The sequence below is a fragment of the Aedes aegypti genome, chromosome 3 (genome assembly GCF_002204515.2).
Source record: "Aedes aegypti strain LVP_AGWG chromosome 3, AaegL5.0 Primary Assembly, whole genome shotgun sequence".
NCBI lineage: Eukaryota > Metazoa > Arthropoda > Insecta > Diptera > Culicidae > Aedes > Aedes aegypti.
Genome location: NC_035109.1, coordinates 164,067,409 through 164,090,694, shown reverse-complemented (window position 1 = coordinate 164,090,694; position 23,286 = coordinate 164,067,409). Strand labels below are relative to the sequence as shown.

Genomic DNA, 23,286 nt, shown 5'->3' with positions numbered 1-23,286 from the left:
TGAACTGAAAGTATCAGCCCAAGTAACACCAAGCATTATAACATTGTACGTATCCTTTTCAGTCATTCGCCTTGGGATGGCTGCCCGAAAACGACCATAGTGGAGAGACAAAAACATTTAAGCAGTGTGTGAACCGTTGGCAGCGCAATGCCTAATGGTTTTGATGCTGCTGCTGCTTCATGTTTTGCTTGACTGGCAGAATCAAAGAACTGTGATAAATTGTGGTCACAGTTCCCAAGCCTGCTTGCGGGTACGTTCTTGTCCGCCGCAAAACGTCGAAACCCAGAAACAAAGTCCTTAGACAACCTGTCTTGCAACAATGCTCTTGTCATCCAAGCCGTTTTGGAGGACAAGTATGTAGACTTCCCCAAATCAACGCGATTTTTTTTTCAGTGACAACGACGTTAAATCACCGTGATTCTGTCGTTGATTTCAAGTTGATTTACACAACGTCAAAAAAGCTGGGCAATGAATAAGGGGCGCTCGAAGGACGGTTTGCCTAGGGCGCCATGAGGTCACGCTACGGCTCTGCGCTTACCTACTGTAGTGTGAATATCAGACCTTTCCAAATTCTGCAATTTTCTGTTTATGTTGAAGTATGGTTTTAAATAACATAGAAAGATTTACGCATTCTCTGCAGTCTAAGTCAATGCTGCGCGTTCTATTTGCAACTATCTCTTACATACGGAGACAAATGATTTGTTTGCCTGTTTACATTCGTGCGCATATCAATCCTCACTTCGACCGAATTGTCAAAACGTGTTTTGAAAAGTTTTTACAATGCTTCTTACTTTTCATGAGAGCGTTACTATTGTCTAAAGCATCATTTTGCTCATTTTATTCGGCGACTCTTCCTATAGAAACTGCTGATTAATCTGTTTTTCTCTTATCGGTAACTCTAAATAGTCGTATTTATTTCAATCAATGACCATTCTGGCGAAAGTGTTTGTTCAGTCTTGAAAATTGTGAAGCTAACAAAATAAATAATCATCTGAATATATTCATTGACATAACAATATTGCGAATTCAACGTTCCAAATGCGGGCGCCGATTAGAAATAACTGCAAAATAGCAATACCTTTCCCCAAATTCCTTTTTCTTTGATGTGGAGGTGATTGAAAATTGGCTCAAAATATTTTCAGTACGTCATCCCGTGTCGTCACGCAATAGCAATTTACTCGAAGTTCTATATCTGTAAGCTGGACATGGGCCATCTGATTTGCTTGTTGAGCCAACTCAAACAATCACAGGCGTAGCGTCGCGACGTCGTCGTCGTCGTCGACCGGTAGCGCGTCGGGCACTCAATTAGGTGGGTAGGTTTAGTGCGTATTTCGAAGTCGTCGCGCGCGAACCCACGAGCTCTCTCTCTCTCTCGCTGACCGGCGGCCGCTTGCAGTGTCGCGATATCTTAAGTAAGCACAGTCGACGGACCTGATAACCGGTCAGCGGAGTCGACAACTACGACGATTACGGGTAAACTCGTTGAAATTGATGGGCTGATATCAGTGCAAGTTGTGTTCCGAGTGACAACAGGTCGGTTAGTTCCAACAGCTGTTTTGCTTCGCCGCCACCAGAAACCTGGGATAAATCCGAAAGATGAATGATACAGCTAAATCTATCGACTTCATTCAAACGGAGCTGATTCCAGGAATGGTGGAAAGACGCCAGTTGACTATCGATGGGATTAGTGCCGATGATACAGTGCAACTGGATTGCGTGGAAGCGAAACCTCTGCAAGCTGATGGAACATTTATGCTGACAGTGTTGTACAAGGTCAAGGTTGAGTTGAGCAGCGTAAGGGATAGGAAGATCAAACAGGAACGACGTTTGGTAGTTAAGGTGAGTTCGTGTAAGGAGATTTTATTTCACAATAATGAGTAAGACTGATTGTATTCATGTCTTATGGCACGTGTAGGACAATATTTTTGCTAAGTCATGATCTTTTTGATTTCTTGAATTGGCATGTATTTTCATCTTCTTTTTAGCATTACGTCCTCTCGAGGACAGAGCCTACTTCTTAGCTTACTGTTCCTATGATCACTTCTACAGTTATTAACTAAGAGCTTTCTTTGCCTAAGTTGCCATTCTTGGATTCGTATATCGTGTGGTAGGTGTGCCCAGGGAAGTCGAGAAAATTTCCCTTAGGAAAAGAACCTGGACCGATTGGGAATCGAACCCAAACACCTACCTTTAGCCCTGTCGTCCTGCTTAGTCGCGCCTAGTCGACGACTAAGAAGCTTTTCTCAGATTTTTTTTTGTATTTTTCACCCGAAGTCATAGAAAAAAAAATGTGCAAAATCAACAACAATCTAACGCCCCATAAGATATCAATCGAAATTTCCAATCTGTATCTACCAACGCTCTGTTACCCTATTTCTTTCAGAACTTCATATAGAACATATTACCGCCTTGTAAAAATTCCATCAAAATTTTTGAGCTGTATCAACGCCCTAGAGTAATTTCACATTATTCCACGTAGATCAAAATTGAAAACTACAAGCTGTATCAAAGCCCTGAAGTAATTTTACTTTATCCCATATAGATCCGTAGCATCCTAACGCCCTGTATGACATCAATTAAAAATTCAAGCTTTATCAACGCCTAAGAGTAACTTGACCTCCCTTATGTAGATAAAGTGCATCTTTACACCCCAAATCACTTGAATATTTTAAGCATTAACAATGCCCTGGAGTAATTTGGACTCATGCCATGTAAATCAGCTGCATCTGTGGGACAAATGTCAAGATGTACAAACGCCCTTGACTGATTTGACCTTGTCTCACGTAGATCAGGTGTACCTCAATGACCTGCATCGATTGAAAGCTACAATCTATTGACGCCCTAGAGTGATTTGAACTTGTCTCATATAGATCAGCAGCATCTCAACGTACAGGGCTGTAGGACAATATTAAAAAAAACTCAAGCTGTTTAAAAGCCCTAGAATAATTTAAGCTCATCTCAAGTAAATCAAGTGCATCTAGACGTGTGACCTCAATAGAAACTCCAAGCACTATCAACGCCGTGGAGTAATTTGACCTAATCCTATGTAGATCAAACACATCTCATCGCCCTGTAGGACATCAATTGAAAAGTCAAGCTTTATCAACGTCCTGGAGTAATGTGCCTCATTTTACGTAGACCAAGTGCATCTTTACGCCCTGTAGGACATCAATTGAATATTCCAAGATTTATCAACAACCTGGAGTGAACCAACCTTGTTTCATGTAAATAAGCTGCATTTTTACGCCCTGTAGGACATCAATTGAAAACTCCATGCAGTATCAACGTCCTGGAGTAATTTGGACTCGTGTCATTTTAACGCCCTGTTCGATATCTATTTTCCTTGTCTTACGACCTTGCCCAATGACCTTGTCTTACGAAAATCAAGTGCAACCTAATGCCCTGTATCCATTGAAAATTCCAAGCTGTATCAATGCCCTGGAGTAGTTGAGCTTATTTCATGTAGATCAGGTACATCGCAACGCCATGTAGGACATCAATTAAAAATTCCAAGCTTTTGCAACGCCCTGGAGTAATTTGGCCTTATTTCACATAGTTCAGAAATATCTTAACACTTTGTATAACATCAATCGGCCAAGCTATACCAATGGTCTGAAGTAATTCTGTTTTATTTCATATAGATCTTTGCAAAATCTGGCGGATATTTACGCCCTGTTGAAAATCAATAGAAATTTCTTAGCAGTATCAACGCCCTGGAGTAATTTGACTTTATCCTTTGAAGATCAGGTGCATCTCAACGCTCTAATTGATGTCATCGAAATTGTCAAAATATATCAACGCCCTGGATTATTTTGTTCCTTTCTCACGTATATTAAATACATCTTAACGTCCTATATGCCATCAATTGGAAATTCTAGCCTGTTCAACGTCCTGGAATATTTTAAGCTTTTCTTATGTAGTTCAAGTGCATCTTAACGCCCTTTAGAACATCAATTGAATATTCCAAACTGTATTACCGCCCTGGAGTAATTTGACCTTATTCTATGTAGATCAAGTAGATCTCAATACTCTGTAGGTCATTAATTGAAAATTCCAAGCTCTATCAACATCCTGCAGTAATTTAACTTAAGTCTACATTAATGAATTGAATCGTAACGCCATGTAAAAATCAATCAAATTTTTCATTCTGTATCAACGCCCTGAAGTGATAATACTTCGTTTCACGTATATCAGCTGCATTTTAACGCCCTGTAAAAAAAAAAACAATTAAATTTTGTTTGCTCTACGACCTTAACTAGCGTATATCAAGTGGAGAGTAGTATTTGGTACTTTAGTTGCGTCGTCTGCTTTTGCGAGAACGAACGAAGCAATCAAGATCAATGTTGATTGTGTATATGCTGAGCAATTTATTTATTATATCGGTGAGTTCTTTCCGTTTTAAATGTTGTTTATAATATCTATATTTTGTCTCAGATTATATATCCATACTATTTGTCAAACGATGTTGCTACTTTTCCTCGAATGACAGTTCCCCGAATAACCCTTTTCCTCGAATCCCATTTTTCCGAATGACCTGTCACTTCGAGAAGTGATGCAGTTCATGAAGGTGCAAGAATAGTTTTCAGTGACAGAGTGCTACCAGATGACTGGTCCGTTCACTACTCTGAAATGTAGGAAGTTGTGAAACGGGATATTCGGAGAACAGACATTCAAGGGACCGCATTCGAGGAAACGACATTTGGGGAATCAATATTTAGGGCAAAGTAGCACAATTCCTTAATTAAATGGGCTCTATGCACTTCATCCCAAATATTCGGTATTATTAGAGAAATTGTTGGGTAAATTATCTTGAGAGATCCTTCGATAACAGCACGTGATTTTTAAAAGGCCCAAGACCACTCTCGAAGTTTGATGAAATATGTTAATGTTTAAAGCTGAAAAAATCTTCAACTTTTATGTTCTTAAGACAGTCAGTTCAAACCCTTGTTTATTTTGGACCAATAATTTTCAAGTGAACTTTCATAAACAAGTATGCAAAAAGAGCAGCATTTTCGTGTTATTAAATTAAATGAAATTCTGTAATTAATACTTGGCAATTCCAAGATTCACTAATATATCCAACGTAAAACTACAAAAGATAAAACCATAGCGAAATATATTGAAATCCAGAGCAATTGTTGACTTTTTTCATTAGCACGTAATGCTAGAAAAAATATTTGGCTGAAAATTGAACACCTCTTCTTAAAGTTAGTGAAAAAAAATCGAACGTTCTAGATGTCCTGCTTTAAGAAAACTCAAAAAAGGTCTTTGTTAACTTAATTATTTGATTTATTTTTTTAAAGAAAAAAATGTAATATTTTTCTATATGTATGGATAATAACTCTATATTGAAGGGACCATCGAGTAAGGGAGGTATCGAGTTACAGAACACGAAATCAGTGCAACTGCGATCTAAGGGACCATCGAGGTAGCCATGAAAACCAACTTTTACTATGGTTCTCTAACTCGATATCGAGATACGAAATATCGAGTAAGGGAGAGATGACTGTATATGAATATTTAACGTTCAAACATTATCAATCATTTGAAACATTGAATCTTAAGTATTGATTTATTTATGCATAACTTTAAAACTTTTCTTTTCTTCCTTATCAAATTTTCTTAGTCTGACAGGACTGAGAATACGCATTATACTTTGTTAAAAATGTTTCGAGTTATGGTTAAGTAATTATCGCTGAAATGTGATTACCATTGGCATACATAATTAGAATTACAGTTTGTGTCATATTTCGCTTCAATTTCATAAAACTAGAGGAGAAGTGTTTTGGTTAATTAAAACTGGGAGGCGAATGAACTGGCTAATCAAGTTTAAACCCTCATAAATAAAATATAACTCAAAATGCTGAAGCATAGGCTTGACCATTTGCAAAAAGCTCAGTTCTTTGAAAAAAAAAAAACTATGTGTTTCTTCACGTATCTTTCTTCTCATATATTCCTTGAAACACAAAGCAATCTTAGGGCCATCGCATGAAGGAGATATGTATTCTAATTTAAAATAATTTTGGCGACCATTTCGAATTCGACTGCATTTTGAATTTTATCAGAAAAACGTGTTTCACCGTTAGCGCTTCGTTTTGAATTCTGAAATCAGCATTGAAAAGCTTATTAAAAACTGAGTTTGAGCAGCTGCATAAACTGTCCAATAGTATTAACCGAATGAACGAATTTCTGATTAAATGCAAACATCATATTTTGTACAAGGCCATTTTGTTCTTAGTCAATTTATCAAACAAAAAGAAATACAAGAAAGTCAAGTAAGGAAAAATATCATACAATTCAGTTGTATTGTCAAAATTATGCTTTTGACTGTTGCATCAATTTGCTTAATTTTTTCACAATTTTGTTTAAAAAGCGAAATGCAAAAACAATATATTGTTTTAAAAGCAAAATGCCGAACATAAGAAAAAAATTAAAATTTGAGGCAGACACAAAAACGTTTCCGAATAAACGGTTCGATGAAGTTTTTGATTTGCACTCGATGATCCGTTTTACATTGAGTGATAAGTTCTAAAAGACTGAGTTTATTTCATGGATTGAGATTTATTTTTAAAGTGCACATCGTAATAGTCTTAGTTGTAAGACTCTAATAAATAGTCACAGGCATTGTAATGGTAGATTGAATTGGTTCAAGGAGTAAATAATTTTCACTTTTAACATTAGCAAATTTACCAACTGAATAATTTTAAGCCTATGTACTTGATCTCTTCGTTCCATATTTTGATAGAAATAGAATACAAACTAAATACGTGCAAAAGCATATTGGTTTTCGTTTGTTAGGAATGTATATTGAAGTATTTGTGATATTTGAAATTTGTATATATATTAAATGTTGCTAAGGGTTTTTGGATTTCCGTCTATGATCTGTACAGACTAAAAGTCGAAAACCCATAGCAAATATAACCTCCGTGATAGTTGATCCCCATATACTAAAATATGTGTGATATTTCTTATGAGAAAACATCATAACGCCTGGAAACAGAAGCGCCCTCTGGGCTATAGTAACGCCCCCCTCAAAAAGGGACGACTTAGAAGCTCAAATTTTACGACGACAGGGCTGCCTACTTTGCTTGGCAGCCGCGGACGGTAGCACTAGGCAATAAATGACATGAATATTGTGCACGATTTGCAAAAACGGCACAGGAAGCCGTTTCGCGATGATTACTAGACTAGATAGCCTGATCTCCGACATTGTGTTGACTCTCATTCTAGAAGTATCCCCAACTGGGATAGAAACTACTTCTCAGCTTAGTATGCTATTAGCTCTCCAGCAGTTATCAGCTGAGTGCTTTCTTTTGTTTCTATTATCACATTCCTTTATCGTATGAGCACGATAGAATGCCTTGTAAACTTTATAAAATTGCCTATCCAGAAAATCTACAAAGAAGATGAAAAATGGGTGTGCCATGCATCCATTTACAGTGGATGTCAGCGAGTTGTCTACCAAGTGACCCGCGTTCTACTGTGTCCAAATGATTGTGAGCTTTGAACCAGTCCAGACTGCTCTTCCGTGCCGAAAAGATTTCGCCATATAGCTTTCAACTAGTCTGTGGAAACGACACATTATTTGTTTAATGCTGCAGCTTCAATTAAAATTGCTTTCGTCAATTGAGTCTCATTTAAGGTGGCGATCCGCATGCACCTTTTTTCATCGGTGTTAGTTCGTAAGTAGGAAAGATTTTTTATCTCAGCATAGTAGGGTAGATGCTCCGATATTCGCCATAGCACCATTTTACGTTGGGGGACGTAACACCACAGGCTCTGCTAGTTCAATTACTGATAAATGACCACTTTGATTCTTTTGGCCCACCGAAATAACCCAGGAATGGCCACCGGAGATACCCGTAATGTGGGAAATTTCAGTTTTTGTGCCAAAACTAGGCATGCGACGGCTCAACCTTCATGATGTATAATACATGTGACTCTTCTAGTTCAATTATTGATAAATGACCACTCTGACTCATTGTTACCACGAAATAACCTAGGAATGATCACCGGAAATACCCGTATTGTGAGACATTTCAGTTTTTGTACTAAAACCAGGCATGCGACGGCTCAATTTTCATGGTTTCGAATACCTGTGATTCTGCTAGTTCAATTATTGATGAATGGCCACTTTGGTTCTTCTGGCCCACCGAAATAACCCAGGAATGGCCACCGGAGATACTCGTATTGTGAGACATTTCAGTTTTTGTAGCAAAACTAGGCATGCGACGGATCAATCTTTATGGTTTTGAATACCTGTGACTTTTCTAGTTCAATTATAGATGTATGATCATTCTGGCTAATTGTGACCGAAAATAAAACCTGAAGTTCGCAGACACAAAAGTCAATTTGGACATATTGAGATGTAAAATTTGTGAAAAATAATGAAATAGTTCTGGTGAGCTTCGATCCCACGACCCCCAATACGCTAGACTGGGCGCGTTAATCAACTACGCCACATAACGAGTAACGATTCTATAGCGTAGTCGCCCAACCTAAAACCTGAGGATCTGAGTGGACTTTTACTTATCATTGTGTGAGAAATGTCACATGCCCGAAAAAAAGGGAAGATTGAGCCGTCGTTTGCCTAGCTCTGGTACAAAAACTAATGTACCCCATGATACGGGTTTCTGCGGTGGACATTCCTGGGTTATTCCAGTGACAGCAAAGGATAATACTGGCCATCCATTCATTATTATGTGAGATGGATTACGTACTCAGAAAATTGAGCCGTCACATGTCTAGTTTTGAGCATGAGCATGAGCAAAGATGGCCGTACAGTTCGTAGTTGCTACTTCGTGATTGACCAGAACAATCGAAGTTGCACAGGGAATTAATGAATGGGGCTTGGGATTAGCTAACCATTCTTCAATGTGCACTAATCGAGAGCTCAATTTTTAAAAGTCAATAATCGCGCCGGCCACGTCCTTACGGTCATCGGGGAAGGGAAGGAATGTTAATTAGACAACCGTTGTTACTAGAGACCGAGTATACCTCTGCATCTCCACAGTTGTCATGGATAGGATATTGGGTTAGTGGGATAAAGTAAAGATCTAGGTGTCACCAATGGTTGGTGATGCGATCCATGATATAATCACGCCTAATCGAATTCGCGATATATTGCAATTTTAGGGAAAACTTTCCGTTTTACGGTTCAGCTTGGTTCAACGAAAAGCTACCGCAGCTGTCACATCACTGATTTGCACTGATAAATCATCAGTAGGCTACAGTGATACCTTGGAAACCGTCTTGATGATTGTTGTTTTTTGCATAGCGTTTTCTCTTTCAAGCATACTATGATTTAATTGTTTGCTTCAATAATAGAATGACTTCGAAGCCTACGGTAGAATTTTGACAGCTGCGGTAGAACTCTGCGGCTACCGTAAACTGGAAAATTTTCTTAACAACCGTAATAATTCGATAATCGCATTGTACGCCGAACAAGTGTTCGTCACTCGCCCACGCAAAAGCAAGCGATGCGATCAATAGATCAAACACTACTAACGATCCGCAGCGCTTTTTCATTTCACTACGCGAACAACGCGCGACATGTTTGACTCTGCCCTCATCGCCCGCCCCCGAAGGAGCAAGCGTCAAGGTCAAAGGATCAAACACAACTAACTATCGCGACACTTTTTTCACTACTCGAGCCGTCACATGTCTAGTTTTAGGACAAAAACTGAAATGTCCTACAATAGAGATAACACCGGTGGTCATTCCTGGGGTTTTTGGGTGGTAACAATTATCCAGAGTAGTCATTCACTTATAATTGAACTAGAAGAGTCACAAGTATTATAAATCATGAAGAATGTGCCATCGCATGCCTAGTTTCGGTACAACAACTAAAATATCACACAGTACGGGTATTCTTCTTTTTTCTGGCGTTACGTCCCCACTGGGACAGAGCCTGCTTCTCAGCTTAGTGTTCTTATGAGCACTTCCACAGTTATTAACTGAGAGCCTACTATGCCAATGACCATTTTAGCATGCGTATATCGTGTGGCAGGTACGATGATACTTTATGCCCTGGGAAGTCGAGAAAATTTCCAACCCTAAAAGATCCTCGACCGATGGGATTCGAACCCACGATCCTCAGCTTGGTCTTGCTGAATAGCTGCGCGTTTACCGTTACGGCTCTCGGGGCCCAGTACGGGTATCTAATAACTAAGTGATTTGAGAATCTCTATTCACAGTCCACGTGAATACCTGTTCAACAATATGAGGACGGTTCAGATTTCTTGTTTAGTTACGAAACTACAGGTCGTCAAAGTAAGGGTCTCTAAAGGGACTTTTTCATACTTATGTAGCAGGTTCCCGGTGGCCACAGTGTCCAAATCCGGATCTCCGGGAGGGTTTCTGAGACTAGACATGTGTGTCCTTCATTTAAGCCCAACAGAACTAAATTCGGTCAACACACTGAATTTTGCGAGCTGTTTGAATTTTCGGGTCGAAAACGACCCTAAGTCACAAATTGAAAAATTCTAGAGAGCGATAACAACCGTGACAGAAATTTTTTCTTTAAGGATTTCTCGTAATATTCCACAAAAATTTCATGAGCCATTAAAAATAATTCAATTGGGAAAATATTATTCATGATTTCTCAGAGAAGTTCTCGCAAATCTATCTGTATTTTACACAGATAATTATTTTTTTAGATTTATCTCAAATTAAGGAGCAAAATCTCGTATTCCTCCAAAATTCTTTCGAAAATATTTATTTTCTTTTTTTTTTTTCAAAAAGCCTAACAAAGAAATGTTTTGAGAATAATAACATTTCTATAAAGTTCCAAGCGGAATACGTTAAATTGTTCTTTCAAGAACACTTATATGAAACTTTCAAAAACTCTTATATGAACGTACTGAGAAAAAAAAGCTTGTGCACAATAATGTGTGTGCGATGCTCGACTTAAAAATAGGTTCCTTTGATTGTGTTGTTTTCGCTGCACTGTGAGCAGCTGTTATTTGTTACATTGTACATTTGTACAATGCCATTGTGGGAAAGAATTGTTTGGCATCGGTTTGTATCAGCATCATCCACAGCAATACTGGAAAATTGACGGTTCTCACTGATCAAAGCTCAATATGATGGATACTAGCACATCACCCTTGCTCTTTAACCTATTTCAACTAAAATGAGTTGAACCAATATCCAGTTTCAGCCGTAGAATCTCTACAAACTACATTCCTCGATTGCAGTACTACGAAATGTTCTCCTACAACCCTCCTTCCTACGAACAACATTTCTCGGCAACCCTCGGTCGGAAATAATATACCTGCGCGTTGTAAGAAACCGCTTTATTGTACAATCCTGCTCTATACTTCTGTTTAGTCGTCTTCATATGATTGAAATTGTCGGCAGATAGTAGTTTTATTTAGGAAACAAGATTTCATCATACAAGTTTGGAAAAGCTCGATTGTAGCTTTCGACAACAAAAACACTAGGTGCCAGGAGTAGCACTGGCAATTAAATGGGACTCAACTGAATGATTATGGACACAGAGATCGAGTGGCTCATCCAAGATCTGTGCACCAAGCGTGTAATGGGTGTTGTGAGGTGTGTATTGGACTTAATGTTGTTGAAGTCATATCCCTCTCGTAGTATGATGTTGGTAGCACTGTCATTAGCAGTTAGCATCATGGTCGAGCGACATTGTTTGAGCGTCACACCGGACGTGGCCATCAGCTCAGACAGGCTTCGCCACAAGTGCACCAGCAACGCTCGGGAAAGGTAAGACATCTTGAATCTCTGCCAATTTCGTGATTTCCTAACAGTGAATAAATAATGGCGAATCTCCGCGAAGCCATATTGGCTACCTAGATATTTACATTGGCGATCCTGCCAGTCATCTGTTAATTGGAGGTATGGGAAATCATTCGGAATGTAGTTGGGAAAACGTGATTGAAAACCGTGTGGAAAGTGTATCAATAAAGTAGGTGGGAAAAAAAAAAATGAGTGACGAAAACGGCGTGCCTTAAGGTCCGTCAAAAGTGGAAGAAGGTGCGTAAAGAAAACCATCGAAAATCGTGAGAACGTGTAAGGAAAACAGTTCAAGAGTGAAAAAGGTGCGTAAAGAAAACCCACCGAAAGTAATGAGGATGCGTAAAGAAAACCGTCCCGAGTAAAAAGGTGCGTAACGAAAACCACCGAAAAACATCAGAACGTGTAAGGAAAACCGTTCGGAGTGAAAAAGGGTGCGTAAGGAAAACCACCGAGAGTGTGTTAGAGACAACCGCTCAGATGTGTAATGAAAACACAGAAAAAAATGGCGTGTTGAGATAACCACCAGTATGAATAAATGGTCTGTAAAGAAAACAGCCTTGAATAATAGAGAAATGTGTGCTTAAAAGCTGTGTGGGAAAAAGTAATGAAAACCGCTTGCCAAAAATAGCATATTGAGGTGAAGGTCGTCATAAAATTGGAATTTTGGTTTAGTGCATATGACACGCAGTTTAGAAACACATGTGAAATTAATGCACCGTGAGGAAAAGTTTATCGGTTAATCAAGCAACAGAAAAGGCAGCTTGCGAATTTCAATAGTAGTTTTTATGTAGAATAATAAATTAAACTTGAAAAAAACTCAGTTGCAAGATATTTGAGAAAGTAATGTTTGGAGTTGCAAACTAATGCAAATATATGTTGTTTTTAAAATTTGCAGATTAAAACCAATCATTCTACGGAGGCCGTTGATCGGGAAAATGTCAGCGGAAGGAAGATACGTTCGGGTCGACCACCACCGTGGTGACAATTCGGATCAAGAAGAAGACGAAACGGAATTTCCAAAGGCTGGAAGATTCGTTCGTGCTCCGAAATACAGCGACAACGAGCTTGGAGAGCAAATTGGTGATGAAGAAACTGACCCTTACGCAGATTATTATGTGGAGACAGATCCGAATCGAGAAAACGAGAAGTTGAGACAACAGCTCGCCGACATGAAGAAAGCTCTTGAGGAGATAACATCAAGGAACAAAGGCCAGCAGGAACGTGACATGGAAAAGAACGATGCAGAAGATAGCTGGAGTAATCCGCATACAAACCTATTGTCGCAACCATCAGGAAGCAGTACCAGTATTAGATGGGACCAGATCAAACCGTTCCCCAAAAATGTACCAGCCAATAAGATGTGGGGAGAGTGGAAAAAATTTATCGAAAATTTCGAAATTGCCGCTTCTCTGTCGAACGCTGTTGATCCCGTGCGACGATCCCAGCTACTCTTCTTATCTATGGGTGATCAACTACAAGGTATCGTACGAGCAGCGCAGCTTCGACCAAATCTGAATGACAAGGAGTGTTATGTGGTTTTCTTGAGAAACATTGAGAACCATTTGCAGTCCATGACAGACATAGCAGCGGAACACGAAGCCTTTTCGGCTTTGCAGCAGTGCCGGGGCGAGTCCGTAATGAACTTCTATTCTAGACTCATGGAGAAGGCCATTGTATGCCGATACAGTGCCGGCAATAAAGAGGTTTTCATTCGTTCACAGCTACTGAAAGGAATGTTGAACCATGAGTTGGCCAGAACTGCCAGGACATTTTCTCTTGATACTCCCAGCATAATACAAGCTGCAACACGAGAGGAGACTCACCAAATGGAAACGACCCCAACAATGAACGAGAGAGAGGAAGGGGTCAATCAGATAAGAGGACACATTTCCGGAGCTAGTCTGAAACGCGACAACAGGAATGACACCAGAGGACGTCCAAATAAACAATCTCGTATAACCAGGAACGTAGCTAGCAGTCGTCGGGAAAGATGTTCGAGATGCAACAAGTGGATACACCGGAATCGTCCCTGCCCTGCACTAAAACTTAAGTGCAACACGTGTGGTAAATTCGGTCACTTTTCTGTGGTGTGCAGAACAAACCGCATCAATGTGGTCCAAGATTACGAGCTACCGCGAGAGATGTCAGCTGAAACTAAACAAGAAGAGGTAAAGTGAATTTGTTTTTTGAAAACCTTTACTTGAATAAAATACATTCAACATCAGTAATACGCTTGAGTTCTTATTCACAAACTCTCCTTTGCACTTTCAACAGCTCAATGCCCTTTCTATCGAGGACGTGCTGATCGACTGTCATCTGGGATCTTCCAGTCCGATAAGATTCCTAATCGATTCGGGGGCAGATGTCAACGTCGTCGGAGGCAAGGATTGGCACAGCTTAAAAAAGGAGCATGATTCGGGGTTGATCGAACTAGAGCCAATCACTATCAAATCAGATAGAGCATTGCGAGCCTATGCTACTAGCGCTCCAATGAAAATAGATTTCGCGTTCAGAGCTTCAGTGAGAGCTGTTGGATCACAAACGTCAGTGAAGGCTGATTTTTTGGTGGTAAACGAGGGGAGGCGATCTCTACTTGGCAGATCAACGGCAAGCGACATGAAGTTGCTATTCGTTGGCTCACAAGTTAACGACTGCGAAATGGGTGACGATAAAGTTTTTCCGAAAATGCCGGGTGTTAAGGTCAAATTTAGTATTGACAAAAGTGTCCCTCCAACACGAAATGCGTACTATAATATTCTAGCAGCCTATCGGGAAGGCGCTCGGAAAAGATTGCTGGAGATGGAGGCTAGTGGAATCATTGAGAGAGTAACGATCGCACCTGAATGGATTAGTGGCATATCCGCAGTGCCTAAGGGAACCAACGATTTCCGATTGGTCGTGAACATGAGAGCACCTAATAGAGCCATTAAGAGAGAATATTTCCGTTTACCAGTTCTCGACGAGATGAAGATAAAGTTGCATGGAGCACGATACTTCACAAAACTCGACCTTAAAAGTGCATATTATCACTTGGAGTTAAGCAATGAATCACGTGATTTAACCACGTTTTTAGCTGAGAACGGAATGTTCAGATTTACACGGCTTATGTTTGGTGTCAATTGTGCACCGGAGATATTTCAGCGTGAGATGTCTCGCATACTGGAAAGCGTAGAGAACAAGATAGTTTACATCGATGATGTTCTGCTATTCGCGGATAGTTTGGAAGAGCTGCACGACACCGTAGATCAGGTGCTTGAAATTCTGCGAAGTAATAATTTGACTCTGAATTCCGCGAAATGTGAATACGATAAAACGGAGATAACATTCCTAGGGCACAAATTGGATGCAAATGGATTTCACATTGAAGAAGCTAAAATCGAAACTATCGGAAAGTTTAGACGGCCCACTACGATTTCGGAGCTACGTAGCTTCTTAGGATTGGCTTCGTTTGTCAGCCCGTATATCAGACATTTTGCTACTATCTCAAACCCCCTGTGGTCAGTCATCGGCACCAAAACCTGGACCTGGGGTGAACGACAAGAAAAGGCATTCAACACGTTGAAACAGCGAATAATCCATTGTGCTGTTTCATTGGGTTACTTTTCAGAGCATGAAAACACTATCTTGTACACGGATGCATCGCCGAACGCTTTAGGCGCCGTATTGGTACAAGAAGGTTTCAACAAAGATCCTCGTATAATAAGTTTCGCTTCTAAAACGTTAACTGAAACCGAGAAGAAGTATGCTCAGAATCAACGGGAAGCGCTCGCAGCAGTATGGGCGGTAGAGCACTTCTCGTATTTCTTGCTTGGCCGACATTTTACTTTACGTACGGATGCGAAGGGAGTAACCTTCATTCTGAATCGCACGCGTGAAAGCTCAAAAAGGGCGTTAACCAGAGCAGACGGTTGGGCTTTGAGGCTCAGCCCATATGATTATTCAGTAGAGTATGTAAAAGGCGAAGAAAATATAGCTGACCCCTCGTCTCGACTGTACCAGGGTAACGATATACCATTCGACGATGATTCAAGTCCATGGGAAGTAGCTCAATTAGAGGCAAATGAAGTCGAGTTTCTAACCGAAGACGAAATCAAGAAGTGTACCGAATGTGATGGAACTCTTCAGGAGGTAAAATTGTTAATTAGAACCCTCAATTATTTTACAACTAAAATAACATTATTACAGGTAATAAAAGCATTAAGTTCTGGAACATGGCCGAAGCATTTAAGCAGATACCAGGCTGTTGCTGGAGACCTGCACATGAAAGACGGCATTTTGACGAAATTAGGTTGTGCGGTTGTGCCCGAGAAACTTCAGCGTAAAACTCTCAAAGTGGCACATTCCGGTCACCCCTTGACAGCTATATTGAAAAGTATTCTTCGAGAGCGCGTGTGGTGGCCTGGAATGGCTTCAGATGCCGAGCTATGGGTGAAGTCATGTGAGTTTTGTGCTGTTAATGGGAGGCCAGAGAAACCTACTCCGATGCGTCGTATCCGTGCACCGAAGACAGTATGGGAAACTATCGCATTAGATTTTAATGGTCCCTATGCTAAATATGGAGGAATCCTTATCTTGGTAATAATTGACTATAGATCAAGATATGCATTTGCGAGGCCGGTAAAATCGACTAATTTCGAAAATACGAGAAAAATTCTTGATGACATTTTCGGAAAAGAGGGTTTTCCTGAGGTCATAAAAACGGATAATGGCCCACCGTTCAATGGTGAAGATTACAAAAACTATTGCAATGAAAGAGGAATCAAAACCGTTTTCTCCACGCCATTCTTCCCACAACAGAACGGATTGGTGGAGAATTTTATGAAGCTTGTTAATAAAGCCATGTCCACTGCTTCATCAAAATCCGGAAGTTTCAACGAAGAGCTGCAGGCAGCTGTTATTGCACATAATGCAGCCGCCCACTCCATAACAAAGATGCCTCCGGAGGAAGTTATGTACGGAAGAAGAATACGTCGAGGTTTGCCACTGTTGAATCGTGGACGGGTGGATGTAAATGAACAATTGCTTGACTCAAGGGACACAGAGGCCAAACAATATTCTAAACTTCACGAGGATGTACGGCGAGGTGCTAGGCCGTGTAGAATTGGTCCGGGTGACGTGGTCATCGTAGAACGGCAATCAAAAACGAAAGGAGAATCCCGATTCGATAACAAACGATATACTGTAAAACAAGAAGACCACGGTGACCTTCAGCTGGCTGACGATAGTGGCCATGAAATTCGGCGTCATGTAACACAAACGAAGAAAGTTCATCAGTGGGGCATTCCGAATGCACAAGAAGCTTCAATCGAAGGGAGCGTGTTAGAGCAGACTAATGATGCAGTAACTCGTCCGGCTAGAGAAAGGAAGGCACCGGCTCACCTATCAGACTACGTACGACGAGCAGAATGGTAAGCGCTACCAAGGGTTGACATTGCAACGAAGAACTCAGTCTAAATATAAAAATAAATATTTCGTGAATTAAATCATTCTACTCACAATGGGTTTATTCTCCAATATTGAGATTTTCGTGAGAGTATTCGGTAGCAATATTACCATATGTCATCCTGTAGATGGAGCCGTCCTTTTTCGCAGTTGTGCTTTGTGACAATTTTATTGGTTGGATATTTTTGCCAGCCAAATCATCCATTGTGATTTCCATCCTCGATGCCATCCTTTTATCTGTGCGGGTGTTCAGGAATTTCCTCCTCTTCTCTGCTGTTTGTCAAGATCCTCCTTTTTTTTCTGGGCGCGAAACAATATACTCGGAAAAATCTTAGAAAACTTATTTCTTGCTTCCAATGTTTGACGAAGAGCATTCTTTTTGCTGCGTGGTGCGGGAAGCATGAGCCTATGCATGCTATAAAACGTTTGACTTTTACTGTGCGCCCTGTTTCCAAGTTGCCCGTGAGAGAGAACGAGACAGCACCAACACACGGCGCACAGTAAAAGTCAAACGAACAAAAGAATTTATAGCACGTACAGAGGCTCATAGACAAACGAGTTGGAAAGTTAAGTTGAAGTAAACTATATTGAACTCTTGTCGAGCAGTGTCCCCAACACAAGCGCAAAGTTGCTGAGAGATATCCCCTTACGAATTTGCCTAGAATAGCTGAACTGTTTTTGTTTTCCTCCAAAACTCTCAATAGTTTTGTGACGTGTTGCGTGTATGTACTCGAGCGCTTAAACCAGTATGCTAACCACTAACACATGTGCGGCATGATAAGAAATCTAACAGTCTTTGACAGTTGTCTCATTCGTACATATGTACAAGAAAATATTTGTAATACACTTGTTTTCAAGTCGTATGGTAAAGAAGGGATTTTCTAGCATAATATTTGGAATGGGTTTAAATATTATAGCAAAATTGAAAGCTATTTATTTACGAGATGCCTATCACACCGCACAGTAATAATGATGATGGCGATGAACTAACACTTGGATTAGATACTTACGTCTCAATACTCAAGCAAAAGCAAAAGAAGCCGAGTATGCCGACTATAGTATGTTTATATGTTGATGACGAATCGTAAATCTCTCCACCTACGATAGTAAAAGGTTTTATCATATTGATTTATTTGTTTATATATATGTACGAGCCAGTCGGCTGTATACGCTGGATCGAAGGGTTTTCTTCGCCGTTATCGAAACGGCAATTAGGAAGGCCAGCGGTGAGGCTACGATTGGGGGGGGGGGGAACTTCTTCGCTAGCTTTGCTCTTTCACCAGAGCACAAGTTTAGCACTATCACTTGGCGCAATACGGACACCGAACCGGGATCTGCTTTCCCACCTTGTAATCAAAGTCGCGGACAAGCACTTAACGTTTCGGACTCGTTAGGACGATTCGGTTTAGGGTTTTACGCGCACGGCCGTATATTATCAACCTATCGGGTTGAGCGGTTGGATTGAAACTAACTGAACTAAATATTGATCAGAGCGATCGATGACCCTGATCGCTCGGATAATTACATGTACCTTTCTAGTGGTCATTGTGAGTGACCCTACTTTCTCTCGTATCTCTACATCTCGCTCGCTCAAATTAACTGGGTAGTGAGTATATAAGAAATACATTGATAAGGCATTAGGGTGACACAAATTGAGTTTGGTTGATAGGATCGGGATTAAGTATTTCATATGGATCTTCTACATTCCGGCCACCTTTGAAATAGCCTATTTCAACAAACTTCTGTCTTATACACTAACACTTCTGCATCTGCTCGCTCGTAATTGGAGAGGATCAGTTCGACTCTCTGTTGTCTCTCGTCGATCGGATAACCAGACGAAGGCTGACGATTCTTGGTTGATGCAGACTCGGGCGGTGCAGACAGTGGGCAGACATAGCGTGCGTTGACCTCGGTGTTGACGTCCGAAAAACAAAAGAAGACCAGGTAGATCATTCGGGTGGGTTAGGGTGATTGAAACGTTAATTACCTGATTTCAAATGATATGCGCCTCGAGCTAGTTTAGTACTGCTCTACTGATGTTCTCCGATGGGGATGTCGGACGGACTTGGTTCGGTTCTGATGGGCAGCAGGGCAATCCGTGCAACGGGCCGCATGACGTTGTCTGAGGAAGCAGTCTTCAACGTGACCACTCTGACGATGCCGTCCTTCCCTGGGTGGACCTTGACGATTTTGCCGAGGGGCCACTGAGCGGGCGGGAGGCAGTCTTCTTTGACCACGACGAGTTGTCCAATTTTGATGCCACTTGGAGATTTGCAGCCTTGAACAGCCCTGGACTGCAACTGCTGCAGGTATTCTGGGTACCATCGTGCCCAGATTCGTTGGAGATGGCGCTGGGTTTGCTCGAAATAGTCGAGCCGGTTTTCGGGGACATCAGTAATTGTTGCTTCGGGTACTGATTGGAGATTGGAACCAACCAGGAAGTGACCAGGTGTCAGGGCTTCCAGGTCTGATGGTTCCGACGACATTGGTGTAAGTGGGCGTGAATTGAGGCACATTTCCACCTGTGCAAGCAGAGTGAGCATGTCCTCGTAAGACAAACTGGTATTGCCAATTTCCTTCAGGAGGTGGGTCTTTGCGGACTTCACCGCAGCCTCCCAGAGACCTCCAAAATGAGGGGCGCGCGGTGGGATGAATTTCCAGCGGATTTCGTTGTCTGCGCACCATGAGAGGATTCGGTTTCGGTCCGTGTCATCCAGCTTCAGCATCTGGTACACTCGATGAAGGGCGTGCGATGCTCCCTTGAAAGTGGTGGCATTATCGGAGTGGAGCTCGGAAATCTTACCCCTTCGAGCTACCAGGCGGCGCAGTGCGGCAAGAAACGCAGCTGATGTCAAATCGCTCACGAGCTCTATGTGGACGGCCCGTGTGGAAAAACAAATGAAGATGGCCACATACACCTTTGTTGGGCCACGCTTCCTAACTGGTGACTTGACAAACAGTGGGCCGCAGTAATCTACGCCACAAACGGAGAAAGGACGCGTCGGAGAAACGCGGGAAGCTGGAAGATCGGCGATGGCTTGCTGAATCAATTTCGGTTTGCTTCGAAAGCAGGTGATGCACTGGTGGTAGACGTTCCTAGCTAGGCTTCGTCCACCGAGGATCCAGAACCTTTGGCGAAGGCTTGCCAGCATCAGCTGCGGGCCAGCGTGGAGCAGAGTTTTATGGCAGTGCATGGTGAGCAATCTGGCCAACGGATGCTTGGCGCTGAGAACGATGGGATGCTTGGTGTTTTCGGGTAGATCGGCATTGTTGAGGCGTCCACCGACGCGAATCAATCCGAACTCGTCGACGTAGGCCTTCAACCACTTCAACGGACTGGACTTGGACACGAGCACGCCAGTGGAAAGATCGGAGTGCTCTTCGGGAAAACTTTCCCGCTGTGCCAAACGACAAAGGATTCGATCGGCGGAATGGAGTTCATCGGAGTTGAGTGGCTGACAGTGCGTTGATAGCTTTGGCGATTCATTCAGGCTTGTTGGATTACGCCGGCGGGCGATCGCACGGTCTCGGAGACCTTGGAGATAGCGTAAGGACCATGCAATAGTACGGCGTAGCTTGGAATACTTGGAATATCTGGAGAACAACTCTTCGGCGAACGTGATTTGGACGGAGGTCATGGCGACTACGGGAGCCTTGCGAATCTCTTGGGCGACTTCTGGCGGTTCAACAGCGGGAAGTGCTCCAGTAGGCCAATGATCTGGAGAAAACTTCAGCCACGATGGGCCAGACCACCATCTGGCTTTGGTGAGAAGATCGGACGGGTCCAATCCTCGAGAAATATCATCTGCAGGGTTGTCCGAACCTGCTACGTGGTTCCACTTGTCGACGGGGGTGCTTGATTGGATTTGGCTCACGCGGTTCGCAACGAACGTTTTCCAACGTCCGGGAGATGATCGGAGCCACTGGATCACGGTGGTGGAATCTGACCAAAAGTAGGCAGGCGGGACGTTTCTGAGTGACGAAGCGACCTTCTTGTACAGCTGCGTGGATAGATGGGCTGCGCACAGCTCCAGTCTTGCTATAGTGAGGCGAGCTGAAAGGGGCGAAAGTTTCGACTTCGACACTAGGAGTTTCACGGACACTTCTTGAGCAGATTGGGCGCGAACGTAGCAACACGTTCCGTAGGCTTTATCAGACGCATCAGCGAAGAAATGGAGCTGGATGCTGACTGCGTCGACGACAGATGCAAATCGTGGTATTCTCACTTCACGGAGGAGATCGATTGTAGTGTGGAACTCTTTCCACTCTTGCTGCAGCTTCGGAGGTAGCGGTTGGTCCCATTCGTAACGCTCGCTGTTTGGAGTTTTCAATGCCCACAAGCGTTGCATGAAAAGCTTCGCCTTCGTTACGGTTGGTCCTACTAGCCCTAGCGGGTCGAAGATTTGAGCTATGTAGGACATAATCTTACGCTTGGTGAGAACGGAAGCTGGGAGAGGTAACTGAACCTTGAATCGGAATATATCGCTTCCCGGTTCCCAAATGAGCCCAAGCGTGCTAACGGACTGCGGATCTTGGAGGTCTTGCCATGGCTGCACTGATCGGTCTTCGGGAGGGATGTCTTCAAGGACTTCGACGGAGTTCGAAGCCCACTTCTTCATTGGCAATCCTGCAGAGTCGAGGATAGCAGAAACATCACGTCGAATACGGATGGCACTATCGACGTCGTCGGCGCCAGACAGGAAATCGTCGACATAAAAATCCTTGGATACTGGCTCTGCAGCGGAGGGAAAATGATTGCCCGCATCACTCGCCAATCTTTGGAGAGTTTTGGTGGCGAGGTAGGGGGCGGAGGCCGTACCGTAAGTTACGGTTTGCAATTGGTACGTAGCTATGGGTTCCGACGTATCACTTCTCCATTTTATTCGCTGGTAGGGTTGATCGTCATCGTGGAGGCGAACTTGACGGTACATCTTTTCGATATCGCCACTCAGGGCGATGCGGTGGAAGCAGAAACGAATGACGAGTGACAGCAGATCGTCCTGCACGACAGGCCCAACAAGGAGGATGTCATTGAGGGAATAACCCGATGTCGTTTTACACGAGGCATCAAATACTACCCTTGTCTTCGTGGTGGTGCTTGACAGCTTGAAGACGGGATGGTGCGGCAGATAGCAATGAGGGATTGCATTGTTGACCGGTTCGTCGAGCTGTTTCATGTGCCCGAGACGCTCGTATTCCTCCATGAACTGGTGGTAGGCGGATTTGACGTTGGCATCTCGATCGAGGCGGCGTTCTAAACCAAGGAATCGGCGTTCGGCAATAGACTCTGACTCTCCTAAGGCGATATCCGGGTTGTCGGTTCTGGGGAGGCGAACAATATATCGCCCTACTTCATCTCTGGTCGTGGTTGCAGCGTAGAACTCTTCGCAAGCCCTTTCGGAATTGGAGTGCACTGGTTGTTTGGGAATCGTCTCGATCTCCCAAAACCTCTGAAGAGTGGAGTCTAACAGGGCATCGGCAGTAGACAACTGGCAGGCTACCGAACCACTGAAATCTTGGGATGTCGAACCACACAAGGTCCAACCAAAGTGCGTCTCGATGAGATAGGGTAGACCTGGACCTAGAGAACGCTTTTTACCGGTGTGTAGATCCCAGTATACTTCACCGCCGATGACAAGGTCGATCTTGTTTGGAACATGGAACTGCGGATCGGCTAAATCAACCTTCGGAAGGTTCCACGACGAAAGCTTGACGTGGATGGTGGGCAGATTGGCGGTGGGATGATCGATGACGAGGAATCGGAGTTTGGTGGAGAATGTTCCGATACGAGACCGGACTGTGGCGTTTACTGCTCGCTTCAACTTACAATGGGATTGGCCGATTCCTGCAACGGACACATCGGCTTCGGACTGAGGAACAGCAAGCAGATTGGCCAACTCCGTCGACATGAAGTTCGACATCGACCCGGAATCTAGTAGAGCTCTGGCTTCGAAAGACTTGCCATGAACATCGATAACGTGAAGAGCGACTGTCTGTAGTAGAACGGTGCTGACCTGGGATTGGACCGACATGCTTACTTGTTGGGATGTGGAAGACGGTCCGGGGGTGACAAACGTGGAA

General features: G+C 42.7%; 1 protein-coding gene and 1 long non-coding RNA gene across 3 annotated transcripts in view; both read left to right on the top strand.

Annotated features, from left to right (window-relative positions):
* Window positions 1–1,313: 1,313 nt before the first annotated feature.
* The window catches only part of LOC5578431, a 39,855-nt gene continuing 17,882 nt past the window's right edge, over window positions 1,314–23,286 (top strand). Inside the window, exon 1 of one of the 2 annotated variants that reach the window (XM_021849034.1) lies at window positions 1,314–1,839. In XM_021849034.1, the coding sequence (XP_021704726.1) occupies window positions 1,597–1,839 (243 nt within the window). In that variant the 5' untranslated portion in view covers window positions 1,314–1,596. Of the gene's footprint in view, window positions 1,840–17,008; window positions 17,172–23,286 lie in introns of those variants that run through there. The other variant, XM_021849035.1, reaches the window with a different exon arrangement.
* Window positions 10,449–12,739, top strand: LOC110677748. Its single transcript, XR_002501165.1, has 2 exons — window positions 10,449–11,730; window positions 12,659–12,739. It is a non-coding gene; the product is annotated as an uncharacterized LOC110677748 (long non-coding RNA).